We start from the raw sequence: 14,966 nt of genomic DNA on the forward strand, positions 1-14,966 counted from the left end.
AACTCCTTGCTATTGTAAACAAAGCCCCGATAAAGATGGGTGTGCATCTCTCTGCTTGGATGTCAGTGCATGGTCTTTCTTAATGGTACTTTGAGTGGGGCTGAGTGTAGGAGGTGGGCTGTGAGGCACAGCCATTGGTGCTGTTTGCCCCGCCTATCTTGTGACCACGCCCACCCGATGACCACGCCCACTCCGTCTCTCCAGGCCGACTTCGCCCTGGAGGCCCTGGCCAAGGCCACCTACGAGCGCCTCTTCCGCTGGCTGGTGCTGCGCCTCAACCGAGCTCTGGACCGCAGCCCCCGCCAGGGCGCCTCCTTCCTGGGCATCCTGGACATCGCGGGCTTCGAGATCTTCCAGGTCTGTGCCCACCTAGATTGGGGTGGGGACTCAACAGCCTTGGGATTCTTCTCATCTCGGGGTGCCCCATTCTGTGAAATCTTCCTATTTTCTTTTTGCATGCTTCTGCTCCCCAACTCAGCTCACCCTCGGTCTCTGTCCCTTCCCCTCTGAGTCTCTGCCCCTCCTCGGTCTCTGTCCTCTCTCTGGGTCTCTGCTCCCTCACTCTCTGAATCTCTGTCACCCTCTCTCTCTGGTGCTCTGCACCTTCATGGTTCTCTGTTCCGCTCTTCCTGGGCCTCTCTTCCCCTCTCTCCCTCTGTCCTCCCCTCTCTGTGAGTGTCGGTCTCCCTCTCTCTCTCTCTCTCTGTCTCTCTATTCTTCCTTCTCTGACTCTATGTCCCTTCCTCTCTCTCTGAGACTCTGTCCCCTGGTTCCCGTCTCTCTCCCAGCCCCTCTTGTCGCTGTCCCACTCATGTGCCCCTCTGCCCCGCTCACGTGCCCCTCTGCCCCCCACAGCTGAACTCCTTCGAGCAGCTCTGCATCAACTACACCAACGAGAAGCTGCAGCAGCTCTTCAACCACACCATGTTCGTGCTGGAACAGGAGGAGTACCAGCGCGAGGGCATCCCCTGGACCTTCCTCGACTTCGGCCTGGACCTGCAGCCCTGCATCGACCTCATCGAACGCCCGGTGAGCTCGGCTCCTCGCGCCTGGAGCCTCCCCTTGAATGACAGTGCTGGCTCTTTAAATCTGGGAGAAGTCCTCGCCGACCGAGCTGCAGAAAGTGCACGTCCAGGGTCTGCTGGGCTCAGGACCAGCCACTGGCCCGTGCTGTTTTATGCCATCAAGGCTGTTCCAGCTTGTAGTGGGACGCAGGAGACGGTGTGGCCTGCTGGGTTGTAGGCAGTGGACGTGGGGTGTTCTAAGCTGTCTCCTTCACAGGCCTCCTGCACAGGCGCTGGATGAGGTCAGAGCTTCAGTTAGCATCCAAGTGCTTCGTATCAGGACTCCCAGAGCGAGAGAGACAGAAACAGGAGAGAGAGAGAGAGACAGAAACAGAAGAGAGAGACAGAAACAGAAGAGAGAGAGAGACAGAAACAGAGAGAGAGAGACAGAAACAGAAGAGAGAGAGACAGAAACAGAGAGGGACAGAGAGAGAGAGAGAAACAGAAGAGAGAGAGACAGAAACAGAGAGAGAGAGACAGAAACAGAAGAGAGAGAGACAGAAACAGAAGAGAGAGAGACAGAAACAGAGAGGGATAGAGAGAGAGAGTGTGTCTATGTGCAAAGGAGTCTACATGGTATAATATTTTAATACATAGAAGATGGAGAGTTCACATCCAGCTGCTCCGTAGAGATAGATGGACTTTCTCCTTCTAGCAAGATTTACAACCTTGAGTCCCATAAAGGACAATCTTGAGGCAAAGTTGACCCATATCAGTGTGTTTAGGTTTTGAGTGTGTGTATGTGTGTATATACAGACCACATACACATACATTCTTTTTGTTGTTGTTGTTGTGTACCTTCGAGTGAGATCTGACTCATTGCCCCTCCTTCTCCAGCAGAATGTCTGGTGGATTCGAACTGCTCACTTTCGGGATTGCAGCTCAGCTTCTTGCCACTAGGCCACCAGAGCCCCAAATATATTCTTTTCCCCCCTTTATGTTGTGTAATCGGGATGGGTATATCAGAGACAGTGACGTTGGCTCAAGTCAGAGCAGCGTTTAGGGCTGTTGTACATAGGGTCGCTGTGAGTCACAAGTGACTCGACGGCACATAATAACAACAACAACATGTTGTGTACTGTCAAATTGGATCTGACAGGCACAGGAAGAGATTGTCCCCTCCTTCTCCAGCAGAGCATCTGGTGGATTCAAACCATGGGCCTTCAGGATTGCAGTCCAACGTCTTGCCACTCGGCCACCAGAGCGCCCTTACATATACGTACATTCTTATTGTTACTATGTACCATTGAGTCGGAACCAACCCATCGCTTTCCCTCCAGTGGGTTTTCAGAGGCAGCCAGTCATGTAGGAGGAGATTGCCCATCTTTCCCTCACGGAGCAGCTGGTGGACTTGAACCACTTGCCTTTGCATTGGCAGCGCCATTCCTTTCCACTAAGCCACCAGAGCTCCTTTATATACTGTTACATATAAGCTCCCTCATATACTTACGAGTCTCTGAAATCCTCTTCCATCGAGTGGATTCTGACTCTAGCAGCCCCGTGTGACAGGGTGGTTCCGGAGTTTCCTGGGCTGCGGACATCGTGGGAGCCGGTTGTCAGGTTTTTCCACCTTGGAAATGATGGGTTTGGACCACGCTCACCCCCACAACCTTTTAGAGCGCAGCTGAGTTTGCTTATCTGTTCTCAGTGGCGCTGACTGGCCTCGTTTTTACGCTTAGGTTTTCCCTTAAGTGTTGTCTGTAAGCAGCAGACCTTAGCAGGAAAGAAGCTCTGGTAAGACAGCAGTTAAGTGCTTGACTAGGAATGTGAAGGTTGTTAGTTCAAGCCCAGGCAGAGGTCACACGAAAGAAAAGCCTGGCTATCTGTTCCTATAACGACTGTCGCCTAGGAAACCCAATGGGTCAGTTCTGCACCATCTCCTGGGGGTGCTGTACGTGAGAATCGACTTGACAGACATCACCCAGCTATGAAAGCTACTGTATTTGAGAATCTGGCTTCTTTCTCCTTCCTGTCCATGGTCAGGCCAACCCCCCCGGACTCCTGGCGCTGCTCGACGAGGAATGCTGGTTCCCAAAGGCAACTGACAAGTCCTTTGTGGAGAAGGTGGCCCAGGAGCAAGGTGGCCACCCCAAGTTCCAGCGGCCGAGGCAACTGCGGGACCAGGCTGACTTTAGCGTCCTCCACTATGCGGGCAAGGTAGGGACGTGGGGCCGGCGTCCTCGGGGCGTACGAGGGAGTGGGAGGCTCAGGGGGCCTGTGAGGAGGGCTCGGAGTCAAATCCAGACCACCTGATACCCAATGGCTGCAGACACTGTCGGGTCAGGAGTTCCCAAAGAAGAGTGAGGATTGTATTTGATGAAGTCAGCAAAGGGTTCCTTCAGGAGGGGTTATATGCACTGAGTTTTGAAGGATGCCTAGGAGTTCACCAGTAGCAGCAGTGGCTGTTTTTGATGCATTCATTTGGTCACTGTGTGCAAATACCTCTTGTGTTTCGAGCCCTGTGCTGAGCAAACCTGGGGGCATGATCAGATGTGATTTCTACTCTCATAAAGTTCTTTATTGGAGGGGAGGCAAAAACGGACGGTTAGAATATAAAGCTGATTGGGGTGTCAAAGAGGGCAGCTAATAGCAGTGTCAGCCTGGAGGAGAAATGCCAGGGAAGGTTTCACAGAGGAAAGCAAATCAGAGGCTGGCAAATGAGTTCTCTGCTGGGCCGGGTGGTAGATGTGTGATGTACATTCATGGGCCAGGCTGTATTGCAGTAAAGTATTATTTATAGAAATAAGTCGCTGGCTGGTTTGGCTACGGGCCATAGTTTCTTTAATGTAAATGGGCAGTAACAGTAGTTTATGAGGACCCCGCCTAGCCTCAGTGTGACCCCCTGTATTGAGAGGGGATCAGACCCGGAGGGAGCAGAGATGAAGATTAAAATGTACAGAAAGAGGGGAGCTCTGGTGGCCTAGTGGTCAGGAGCTGCAACTACAATCCCAGAGTTGCACGGTTCGAATCCACCAGATACTCTGCCAGGGAAGGAGGGACAATCTCCTCCTGTACCAGTCAGATCTGATTTGACAGTACACACACACAAAAATAATAATAAAAAAAATTTTAAAAATGTACAGAAAGAGAAGCTCTGGTGGCCTAGTGGCAAGAAGCTGCACTGCAATCCCAGAGGTACATGGTTCGAATCCACCAGATGCCCTGCCGGGGAAGAAGGGGCAATCTTGTCCTGTACCAGTCAGATCTGATTTGACAGTACACACACAAACAATAAAATTTAAAAAAACAAACAAACAAACCCAAGTTGGTTTTTTTTTTTAAAAAAAAAGTACAGAAAGAGCAGGGATAAAAAAACCTCAAAGTGACTGAGAAGGATGGGTTCGATAATGTATATTGCATTGAAACAGATGAGGGAGAAAGCTGTTTAAAAGGGATATGGGATTAGGTATTATTGTCATGACAGGAGTCCTGAGCGAAGGCTGCATAGTGGAGTGGACCTGAGGGGAGGGATTGTAAAGCAGTGAAAGACTTTTTCTTTCACTTTTCCAAGAGGGTAGTGTATTGGGGGTGGGGGAGAGGTTTGGGAGGGGAGAAAAGTGCAACAAGGAATGAATGGGGGGGGGGAACAAGAAAAAACCAAAAACACCTCAAAGTGTGGGAATGGGCATGCTGGTGTGAAGGACAGTGAGAAGGCCAGTGTGGCCGGGACAGAGGAATAAGGAACAAAGTGGGGGCAGATAAAGCCACCCAGGGATCAATGTCCGTGGCTCTTGGCGAGTGCAGTTTGAGATCTGGACACGAGGTGGTGCCAGAGTGCTGCCCTTGGCGAGCTCGGGACTCTGGCTCCTGGAAATACTCACCAGGCTTCCCTCCCCCGTCTTGATCCAGGTCGACTACAAGGCCAATGAATGGCTGATGAAAAACATGGACCCTCTGAATGACAACGTGGCGGCCCTGCTTCACCAAAGCACAGACCGGCTGACGGCCGAGATCTGGAAAGATGGTGAGTCCCCAGCCTTTCAGGATTCTGTCCCCTGGGTCTCCCCAGTCCTTCTCCCCACCGGCCGAGTGGCCTGTGTGTTCCAGGGGCCGAGCCCTGAACCTGAGCTCTTGGGACGCTGTCAGTGCTTCAGCTCAGTGAAGCACATGTGTACTCTGGTGGTGTCATGTGTAATGAGCGTGTGATGTGTCGGGCTGTTGATCACAAGGTTGGCGGTTCTAATCCACCAGCTGCTCCAGGGGAGAAAGATGAGCTGTGTCCCCCTGTAAAGAAACCCTATGAAAGGCCAGCTATGAATCAATCCTGACCTGGTGGAATCTTAATATTTTATATGTGTACACACACACACACACACACACACACCCCTCTGGTGGCTAGTGGTAAGAAGCTATATTACCATCCCAAAGGTGCTCAGTTTGAATCCACCAGCTGCTTCACAGGAGAAAGATGGGCAGTCTCCTCCCATGAGATTTACTGCCTCTGAAAACCCGCTGGAGGGTCGGCTATACATCAGTTCTGACTAGATGGTACAAGAAAAATAACAACAACAACCTATGCATATACATGCATCTGTGGACCATATCACCAGCGTTCCATTTTCGTGTTTAGTTTGATATTGGTCTTTTTCAAGTCTAATGTATTTTTTAAGTGTTTTGTTTTAACCATTGTAATAAATTGATTCCTTCCCTTTTTTTAAAAAAAAAATTTTATTATTTTTGTGTGAGTGTACCATCAAACCAGATCTGACTGGTACAGGAGGAGATTGTCCCTCCTTCCCCGGCAGAGCATCTGGTGAATTCAAACCCTGCGCCTCTGGGATTGTAGTTGCAGCTCCTTGCCACTAGGCCACCAGAGCTCCCTTTTTTCTTTCTTTTTTTTTCAGGTGGAAGGGGAAAGGGATATGGAGGAGGGGATCCTGGAGCGGGCGGGGGAGCGGGGTGGAAGGCAGACTGCATTAATAGAACAACATTGCAGTGACTTGTTGTTGCTGTTTGTTTTTAAGAGAAGAAAAATAGGAGCCCTACTGATTCAGCATTCAGGCCCTCGGCTGCTAACCAGAAGGTCGGCAGTTCAAACCCACCTGCTCTGACTGGGAATCCACTTGAGGGCAGTGGATTTAGAGGAAGACAAAGGTGCCCTGGTAGCATGATGGTTATAGCATTTGGCTACCAACCAGTGGGTTACCAGTTCAAATTTACTCTGCAGCTCCTAGGGAGAGAAATATAAGCATTTACTTCTATAGCAGTGACAGCTTCAGAGACTAGGGGTGGGGATAGGCCAGCTCTGCTCTGGCCTTTGGGGTCCCTGGGAGTTGGAATTGATTCAGTGACAGTAGGTTTCATTTAATGTAGGGATTACGGGCCCAGCCTATAGGGAGAGGGTTTGTTGGTTATTTTTCCGGTCACGGGGGGTCATTTGTCGTCCCAGCCAGCATGATGTCATTCAGTGGGTAAGATAATAAGGGAAACAGGACAGGTTCCCCAGCCTCCAGGGTTTGGTGCAGACATTGGAAAGGGACATTATGCTTGGAAAGCTAGCAGGTCAGGGAGAGAGAGGAAGACGAGATGGAAAGAGAGAGGAAATCTCAAGGAGAAGGAGCGACTGCAGAGAAGACAAGGATAGCGCAGGATGGGACAAGGGTCAGATCTGTTGCTCATAGGATCCCTGAGTTGTACTCGACTCCCCAGCACCTACCAACAACACAGAGAGGTCGTACTGTTTCATGCCTTGGGAAGGAAGGAAGCAGTGTCACCACATGAATTGTATAGAAATCATTGAACAGAAAACACAGTAAAATATTTTTGGGGAAAAAGGAGCAGTTGTTGGGAACACATCAGCATCTCCGTGTGCTCTGCTTGGCAGCTGACTAACCACCTTTCCTCTTCTTTCTTCCTGCCTCCTCTCCTCCTCCTCTCCCATGCGGCCCCCTGCACACCTCTCCCCTCCCATCTGTCTCCACTCCCCCCTCCCTGTCTGTCCTCTCACCCCCAGAACACGGGGGCTTCCAGCAGTTCTCTCTGCTCGGCTCCTTCTCACCGTCGCCCCCAGGATCTGCAGAGAGGCTCAGCTCTGCTGTTTCCCCGTCAGGGGGTGGGTGTCCCTGTGCGTCCACGGTGAGGTTTGCTGGACCAGGAGGGAGGGCCTGGGGCACGGGGAACTATTCTCTTTATGTTGTTGTTGCTTCCTCTTTTTGTGATTAGAGTGAAAGTTTGCCAAGCCAGTTTTCCATTCAGCCGTTCATACACCTTTTGTTTTATGGCATTGATTATAGCCCTCATTGTGTATCATCATTCTTCCCACTTCCTCCCTGTGATTCTCACTTTCATTACTCCATCTGTCATGTCTGCCTTTGTGAGCCGTTTCCTTGTGCAGATGCTGCTCTTCTGAGCTTTTTCATTGAATATGCTCAGGATTGAGGAATGAGTGCCTCCCTGGTGTTGCTGCTCACCAGATTGGCCTGTCTGTTTTTTGCCTGAAAAATTGAGCCTTGCAGGTCAGTTTTGTTCCACATTGGAAAGGCAATGAAGGGCCATGGTCTGAGCAGTGCCGCCAGTCTTTATTGGACCTGGCAACCTTTTGACTTTTGTTGCACATGTTCACATTTTCAGTCTGCTGTGGTCCTTTTGAGAACAACCAGAAGCAGTAGTTTGGCATCATCTGATCCAAGGTACCATCTAATCTTAAAGTCATGGAAGTTGAAGTTAAGCCCCTTAGTCCTTTGGACCGATTACTTCTGTGCATCTTTGTTGCTCTTCTTGCTTCTTTGTTCTGGGTTGGAAGAGGCCAGGAGTTGGCATCTCAGAGAGTTGCTCGAGAGTTTTTAAGAGGCTGGTTGTTACTTGCTACAATGGGAAGTAGATTATGTTGTCTTTGTGGCTGATGTTATTAGCCTGCTTTTTTCTCTTTTTTAATTTAAATTTAATTTTTTTTTATGCCTTCTCTCTCCTTTTTCTCCTGAAAAGCCTCTCCCCCCACTTCCCCTCCCTCCTTGTCGTCTCTCTTGGCAGTTTCTGTAACTCTGTATTGACTACACCCTGAGATTTCGTAACGAAATCTCGCGATATCAGGCCGTCCCGTTCGCTATTGTGGCTCGAGTGTGCACCAGTGGCGCGGTGGCCCGTCAGCTATTGTGTCTCGAGTGTGCACCAGTGGTGCACTGGCTAAACGTTCCGCTGCGAACTGAAAGGTCAGCGGGCTGACCCGGCCAGTGGCTCCATGGAAGAAAGATCGGGAAAGTCTGTCCCCATAAAGATGTACAGCTTTGAAGACCCTACAGGAAAAGAGTGGCACTGCCTGTGGCGGTCAAGTTGTGTCAACTTGACTAAGATGCTCAGTGATTGGGGCTTACACAGTGATGCAGTTTGACAGCTATATACTGATACAGTTTGGCCCTTACGTGGTCATGGATTCTAGGGGTTAAGTCGTGGTGCAGTCTGACGGTTATGCCATGATGTGATCATCCTCCATTTTTTTCCCAGCCACCATTTCCATCTAACGACTTGGTCTTTGGAACCTAACCACATTGATAAGTAAGGAATGGGTGTATTGTAATGTGCCAGGCCCTGTAAGTGACCCGACTATTGGTCAGCTCCTCTCCCAGATTGAAAACTGACCCCTCACATCTGTCTCTTTCTCTCCGTGTCTTTTTCCTCGTCTCACAGTGGAGGGCATTGTGGGTCTGGAGCAAGTGAGCAGCCTTGGGGATGGCCCACCAGGTGGTCGCCCCCGCCGAGGAATGTTCCGGACGGTGGGCCAGCTCTACAAGGAGTCTCTGAGCCGCCTCATGGCCACGCTCAGCAACACCAACCCGAGCTTCGTCCGCTGCATCGTCCCCAACCACGAGAAGAGGGTGAGTGGTCGGCTGAGGACAGGCAATGAGTGCAGGGCGCCCACTGGGCTTGGCTAGGGTCAGTTCTGGTTGATGGGCTTCTTTCCCAGGCCCCCCTGCTGGGAAAAGGCCTCCATTCATTGCACTTGTTTGTTCACATGTCTCCATCCCACTGGGTCACTTCCCTGAATGTCCTATTTTCAAATGAAGCCCTTCCCAGCCCCATTCCTTGCTGCTCTTTTTTTGCCTCTAAAAAATATATATACATGATTGCTATCCAGCTGATCACAACGCACAGCGACCTTATTTATAAGAGAGTCGAGCTGCCAGTGTGTGTGAATCTCGGATTCCCAGGCCTGTAAATGTCCTCCTTTCCTGCATTTTCAACCTCAATTAGATCTTTTGAGTTGGTAGCCGAGCCTGTAACCTCTGCACCAAGGCTCCCTTAGCTGTTGGCCTCAGGGTGGGTTTTCTATGCAGCCAGATCCCTTCTGACCCATCATGCCCCGTGTGACACAGTAGGCCTGTCCCTTAGGCCGTGACCTTTTACAAGTACCGAGCTCCAAACCTTTTCTCCCACCGACCCTCCGAGTGGCTTCCAAATGGCCAGCTTTTAGCTTAGCAGCTGTCTAATAGGTTTTTGTTTCAAATCTTGGTCTCTGTTCTTCCTGTTTCTTTGATTTTTGCTGGTGGCTTCTTGACAATGCAGATGGTTTGCACTTAACTGCTAACCTTCAAATTGGAGGTTCGAATCCGCACTGGGGAACGAGGGCCTAGCGATACTGGAAAGATACACACCTGTTTATTTACTCACTCACTCTTGCTGGGTTGGGACTGTTTCATAGCAGAACCTCTGGTGATTTTCCAAGATTGTAAGTTACGCAAGAGGAGACGGCCCGCCTTTCTCCCATGGAGCCACTGGTGGGTCCAAACTGGCAGAGAGATGAGTGTTAATAAACGCATCTATCTCCCTGTGAGCCAGGAGCCCAGAGCCAATGAAACCCTATGGTGCAGTACCGCACTGCAGCACACGGGGGCGCCATGGGCTCAAAGCATCTTGCCGATGGTGGTTTGGGGTTTGTTTTCTTGACCCTTTGAAATTCATGGCTGATACAAATAGTTAATGTATCTGTTAGGAGCTGGGCCCCTAACAGAAAAATGGAAAGTTCAAGTTCACTACAAATACCCTGGAAGAAACGCCTGGCAATCTACTTGCACTAAAATGACCATTGAAAACCTTACAAAGCATCATTTTCCTAACACCTGAATGTCAAAGGGTCACCACAGACTCGAAGACAAGTAGTTTTTTGTTGTTATTTTTTGTTTTTTATTTTATTATTTGTGTGTGTGCGTACCATCAAATCGGATCTGACTGGTACAGGAGGAGATTGTCCCTCCTTCCCCAGCAAAGCATCTGGTGGATTCGAACCATGTGCCTCTGGGATTGCAGTGCAGCTTCTTGCCACTAAGCCACCAGAGCTCCCCTTGGGTTTTTAAAATTTTTTAATTTCAATTTTATTTATTATCAGTTTTCCTACTGGACTTTGTTTCTGCCTGGTTTTTGGTATCCTGCTACAAATAAAAAGAATCCCTGGTGGCATGGTGCAGAACTTGTGGTGCTGCTGACTGAAAGGTCGGCGGTTCGGCTCCATCAGCCGCTCTGTGGGGAAAAAATGGACAGCATCCTTCTGTAAGGACTTTACAGCCTTGAGTGCCTGCTAGGAAGAGGCTCCGAGTTGGACTCAACTTGAAGGCAGTGGGCTATTCCATGTCAAAGTAGTGTTTGCATTCTGCCGTAGTTCACTTAGTGGTAAGGAGATGTTCTGTGAATCCAAAGGCACACGGTTCGAATCCACCAGCTTCTCCAAGGGAGAAAGGCAGGCACTCTCCTCCCATGTGATTGGCAGCATATGAAAAGCCACTGAAAGGTACACTATGAGTCGATTCCAACTTGACATTGCATAACAACCGCAGCAGCGTATTGTATTTAAATGTACATGGTGAAAAAGTTTAATTGCTACAGAGTCGGCAAGATGCAGTAACATGCGGTTAGCCTGACTCCAGGGCTGTGCCTGGCACGTAGTAGGTGCTCAGGAAAGAGCAAGCAGAGCTGTAGGAGGTCGCGAAGCGTTGGCACCTGCCCAGCCAAGCAGGTTGTTGAGTGTGTGGCATCCCCTATGGCCGCCGCTGATTCTGCAGGTCCTGACCCTGCGCCCCCCCCCCGCCCCCCTGCAGGCTGGCAAGCTGGAGCCGCGGCTGGTGCTGGACCAGCTGCGTTGTAATGGCGTCTTGGAGGGCATTCGCATCTGCCGCCAGGGCTTCCCCAACCGCATCCTCTTCCAGGAGTTCCGACAGAGGTGAGCAGAGGCGGGCAAAGGGTGGTAAGGACCCCAAGGGACACAGCCAAGGCAGCGCCTGGGGTTGGACTGTCACCCTCAGTACAGTTCACATCCCACCAACATCCATGCTGGGAGGCCTGGGTGAGTTACCTGAACTCTAGCTTTTGTGATGGAATGTATCAGTTTATACAGGCTGCTGTAACAAAACACAGCACTGGTGGATTAAAATTGCCAAAGAGAAAGAAAAAAATTAAAAAAAAAATTGCCAAACAGGAGCTTAATGCCGTGAAAATAGAGTCTCACTTCAGGAGACTGTCCCTGTTGGGAGATGTTCACGGGTCTGTCCCAGCTCTCAGTGACCCCACGCGACCGGGTAAAACTTCCCCAGAGGATTTCGTAGGCTGTAATCGCCATAAAACTCACCCTACTGGTTGGTGTCAGAGTCATGTGTTCCATATTGAGCTGCTATACCCCAGGATCAGTGGTTCATATCACCAGGTGCTCTGTGGGCAAAAGAGAGACAGTTTCTTCCCATGATTCCCAGCTTCAGAAACCAACTGCGGGGTGTATGTGTGTGGGGTCACGCTGAGTGGCACCTGATCCGATGACAGCTGGGTGCTCTTTATAAGAGAATCCTTGGTAGTGCAGTGGTTAATGCATTCGGCTGCTAACCAAAAGGTCGGTGGTTCAAACCCACCAGCAGCTTCGAGGGAGAATGCTGAGGCCTTGGAAACCCAAGGGAGTTGTTTTGCTCCATTCCCGGGATAGGGGGGGTTGTGAGTAGGAATACACAGGTGTCAGGTAGCCTGCTGGGGGGGGGGGTTCTGTTGTTAGTTTCTGCTTTTGTCATGGTGGTTGCTGTCTGTCATTGAGCCTAGTGCCCAGCCAGGGTGGGGTCTCTGACTGCTGTATCTCTCTCGTCCTCCCTCCCCCAGGTATGAGATCCTGACCCCCAACGCCATCCCCAAGGGCTTCATGGATGGGAAGCAGGCTTGTGAGAAGATGGTGCGTGCTGGGGCCGAACCTGGGTGGGCACAGCCCGGGAGGGGGTGAAGGTGCACCCAGGATGTGACACCCTCCTGACTCACCTGCCCTCACTCACCCCGCAGATCCAGGCCCTGGAACTGGACCCCAACCTCTACCGCGTGGGCCAAAGTAAGATCTTCTTCCGGGCCGGGGTCCTGGCCCAGCTGGAGGAGGAGCGGGACCTGAAGGTCACAGACATCATCGTGTCCTTCCAGGCGGCCGCCCGGGGATACCTGGCGCGCAGGTGGGGCTGTGCTCTCTCCTGGAGTCCGATGACCAATCTGATGGAGCCTCCGGTGTCCAGACACCTTGACTCTGAGCATATCCATGGGCCAGGCCTGGACAGTGCTGGACACACTAAAGAGGGGCCAGCCCTGGCCTCTTTGGGGGAGCTGGCCATCCTGGTTTGAATGAAGCCAGTGTGAGGGACGCACGGCCTGGGTAGAGCAGGTGACGACAGGGACAAATGGAGGGACTGAACTCCCACTCTGCTCACCTGTCCCCCTCCTCCATCCCCCCCCATAGAGCCTTCCAGAAGCGGCAGCAGCAGCAGAGCGCCCTGAGGGTGATGCAGCGGAACTGTGCGGCCTACCTGAAGCTCAGGCATTGGCAGTGGTGGCGGCTCTTCACCAAGGTGGGCAGTGGGGGCTGCTGGCTTGAGCAGTGAGGACACGGGGCCTGCGGCCAGGCCTGTTTGGACAAGTGACCTCCTCTATTTGACCACCCAGTTTTTTCTTTTGCATGTGCAAAATGAGACCAATGAGCTTACATTTGGATAACCAGAATTATACAGGTAGCAAGAGCAGAAGATCTGAATCAAAGCAACTTAGATAAAAGGTGTGAGACAGCTTCAGGTCCAGCTGGATCTAGGTCTCAGTTCTCTGATTCTATAAAATAAGATTGTTGTTGTTGTTATGTGCCATCAAATAACCTGCAACTTAAAGCAACCCTGTGTACAGCAGCCCTAAACTCTGCTCTATCCTGTGACAATCTCACTGTCTCTGACACACCTACACTCATTACCCCAGTCACTGAATCAATCCACCTCATCAAGGGCCTTCCTCTCCTGCTCTGTCCCTCTACCCTCCCAAGCATGTTGTTCTTCTCCAAGGATTGGTCCCTCCTTGTAACATGTCCAGAGTATGTCAGAGGGAGCTTCAGAATCCTTGCCTCCAAGGAGCAGCCTGGCTTCACCCTCTACAGGACAAACTTGTTTGTTCTCTTAGCAGTCCATGGTATATTCAATACTCTTCTCCAGCCCCACAGCTCAAAGGCATCAATTCTCTTTCTATCATCCCTAGTCATTGTCTAGCTCTCTGATACAAAGCAAGTAATTGCAGAGACCATGGCCTCTATCAGGCGCACCTTAGTCTCCAGACTGACATAATTTCTCTTCAGTACTTTGGAGAGGTATGACAGCAGACTTTCCCAACGCAATTCTTCTTTTAATTTCCTGGCTGCTGGTGCCAACAGTCTTGATTATAAAGCCAAGCAACCTGAAGGTGTCAGCAATCTCAATCTCTTCACCATCCATCATGATGCTGCCAGTTGGCCTGGTGGTGAGAATCTTTGACTAGTCAGCCTAAATTTTGGTGGCCAGAATTACTTATGGATCAAGGGCCAGAAAACCTGAATCAAAGCAGCAGAAATAAAAGAGATAGTTTCAGGTGCAACTGGATCCAGGATTCTCCTCTGACTGCTTATTTAATCTCACTTATATTTCAAAAGATATATAAATACCCAGCGATAAAGTTCAGGAGACAGGAATAGAAGAATTGAAGAATAGAAGGATTGATGGAAATGAGAATGAAAGGGAGGGAGTGGGAAGAGTGCATTTATGCTCTCTTTAGACCACCCAGCCATATGAACTAAAAAAGACAGCATCGGCCTAGGCAGAAGGAGGAGACAACAGGAAAAGGTGTAAACTTTCATGCAAATCATGATTTTAAAAAAAGCTAAAAAATATGGTAGCCAACAGTTGTTCTCAGAATGCACGCAGCTCTCCAGAGTCCTGCCCCAGTGCTCATTCCTGAAAGTTTTAGGGCCCTGCTACAGGCGAGTGGAGTCTCAGCAGGACCCAAGAGAGCGACACCAGATCAAGTGATTCTTGATCCGAGAACCATGGTGGCCAGTACCGTTCGTGCTTGGTTCGTTGAGGAGATATTAAATGGAGCCCAAGATCGTGCCCATTTTACAGATGTAAAGAATGTATCGTGCTTGCCCAAGGCCAGGAAGCTAGGATGTGGAGCAATAGGATTCTGCCTGGGATTGAGTGTTTGGCCCTCACACCCTGGGAAGTGGATGGATCTTGGAGGGAGGACACCAGGTCTTCAGTGCCTTTTTCTTTCCCCCCAGGTGAAGCCGTTGCTACAGGTGACCAGGCAGGACGAGGTGCTGCAGGCACGTGCACAGGAGCTGCAGAAGGTGCAGGAGCAGCAGCAGCAGAGTGCACGCCAAGTAGGAGAGCTCCAGGACCGCCTGGCGCAGGTGAGGTGCAGGGCTGGGGAGGGGCCTGACCAGACAGTGAGGGGTGGGGCCTGGGCGGAACCAGTGTGAACGGGGGAGGGCCTGGGCGGAGCCAGTTTGAGGGGTGGGGCCAGGGCAGAGCCAGTGTGAAGGGTGGGGGCCTGGGCGGAGCCAGTGGGCGAGCTGGGCGTGGCCTGGGCGGAGCAAATGTGAGGGGTGGGGTGGGGCCTGGGCGGAACCAGTGTGAGAGTTGGGGCGGGGCCTGGTGGAGCCAGTGTGGG

At 51.0% G+C, this 14,966-nt stretch overlaps 1 protein-coding gene across 1 annotated transcript in view; it reads left to right on the forward strand.

Annotated features, from left to right (window-relative positions):
- The window catches only part of MYH14 (myosin, heavy chain 14, non-muscle), a 116,876-nt gene that overhangs the window by 55,791 nt on the left and 46,119 nt on the right, over positions 1-14,966 (forward strand). Inside the window, exons 12-22 of the mRNA XM_006897341.1 lie at positions 205-357; positions 856-1,029; positions 3,048-3,221; positions 4,914-5,028; positions 7,018-7,116; positions 8,688-8,875; positions 11,090-11,211; positions 12,129-12,198; positions 12,303-12,463; positions 12,745-12,853; positions 14,575-14,706. Of these exons, the coding sequence (XP_006897403.1) occupies positions 205-357; positions 856-1,029; positions 3,048-3,221; positions 4,914-5,028; positions 7,018-7,116; positions 8,688-8,875; positions 11,090-11,211; positions 12,129-12,198; positions 12,303-12,463; positions 12,745-12,853; positions 14,575-14,706 (1,497 nt within the window). The remainder of the gene's footprint in view (positions 1-204; positions 358-855; positions 1,030-3,047; positions 3,222-4,913; positions 5,029-7,017; positions 7,117-8,687; positions 8,876-11,089; positions 11,212-12,128; positions 12,199-12,302; positions 12,464-12,744; positions 12,854-14,574; positions 14,707-14,966) is intronic.

Source organism: Elephantulus edwardii, unplaced genomic scaffold (genome assembly GCF_000299155.1).
Source record: "Elephantulus edwardii isolate Elephantulus edwardi_28Jun2011 unplaced genomic scaffold, EleEdw1.0 scaffold00208, whole genome shotgun sequence".
Lineage (NCBI taxonomy): Eukaryota > Metazoa > Chordata > Mammalia > Macroscelidea > Macroscelididae > Elephantulus > Elephantulus edwardii.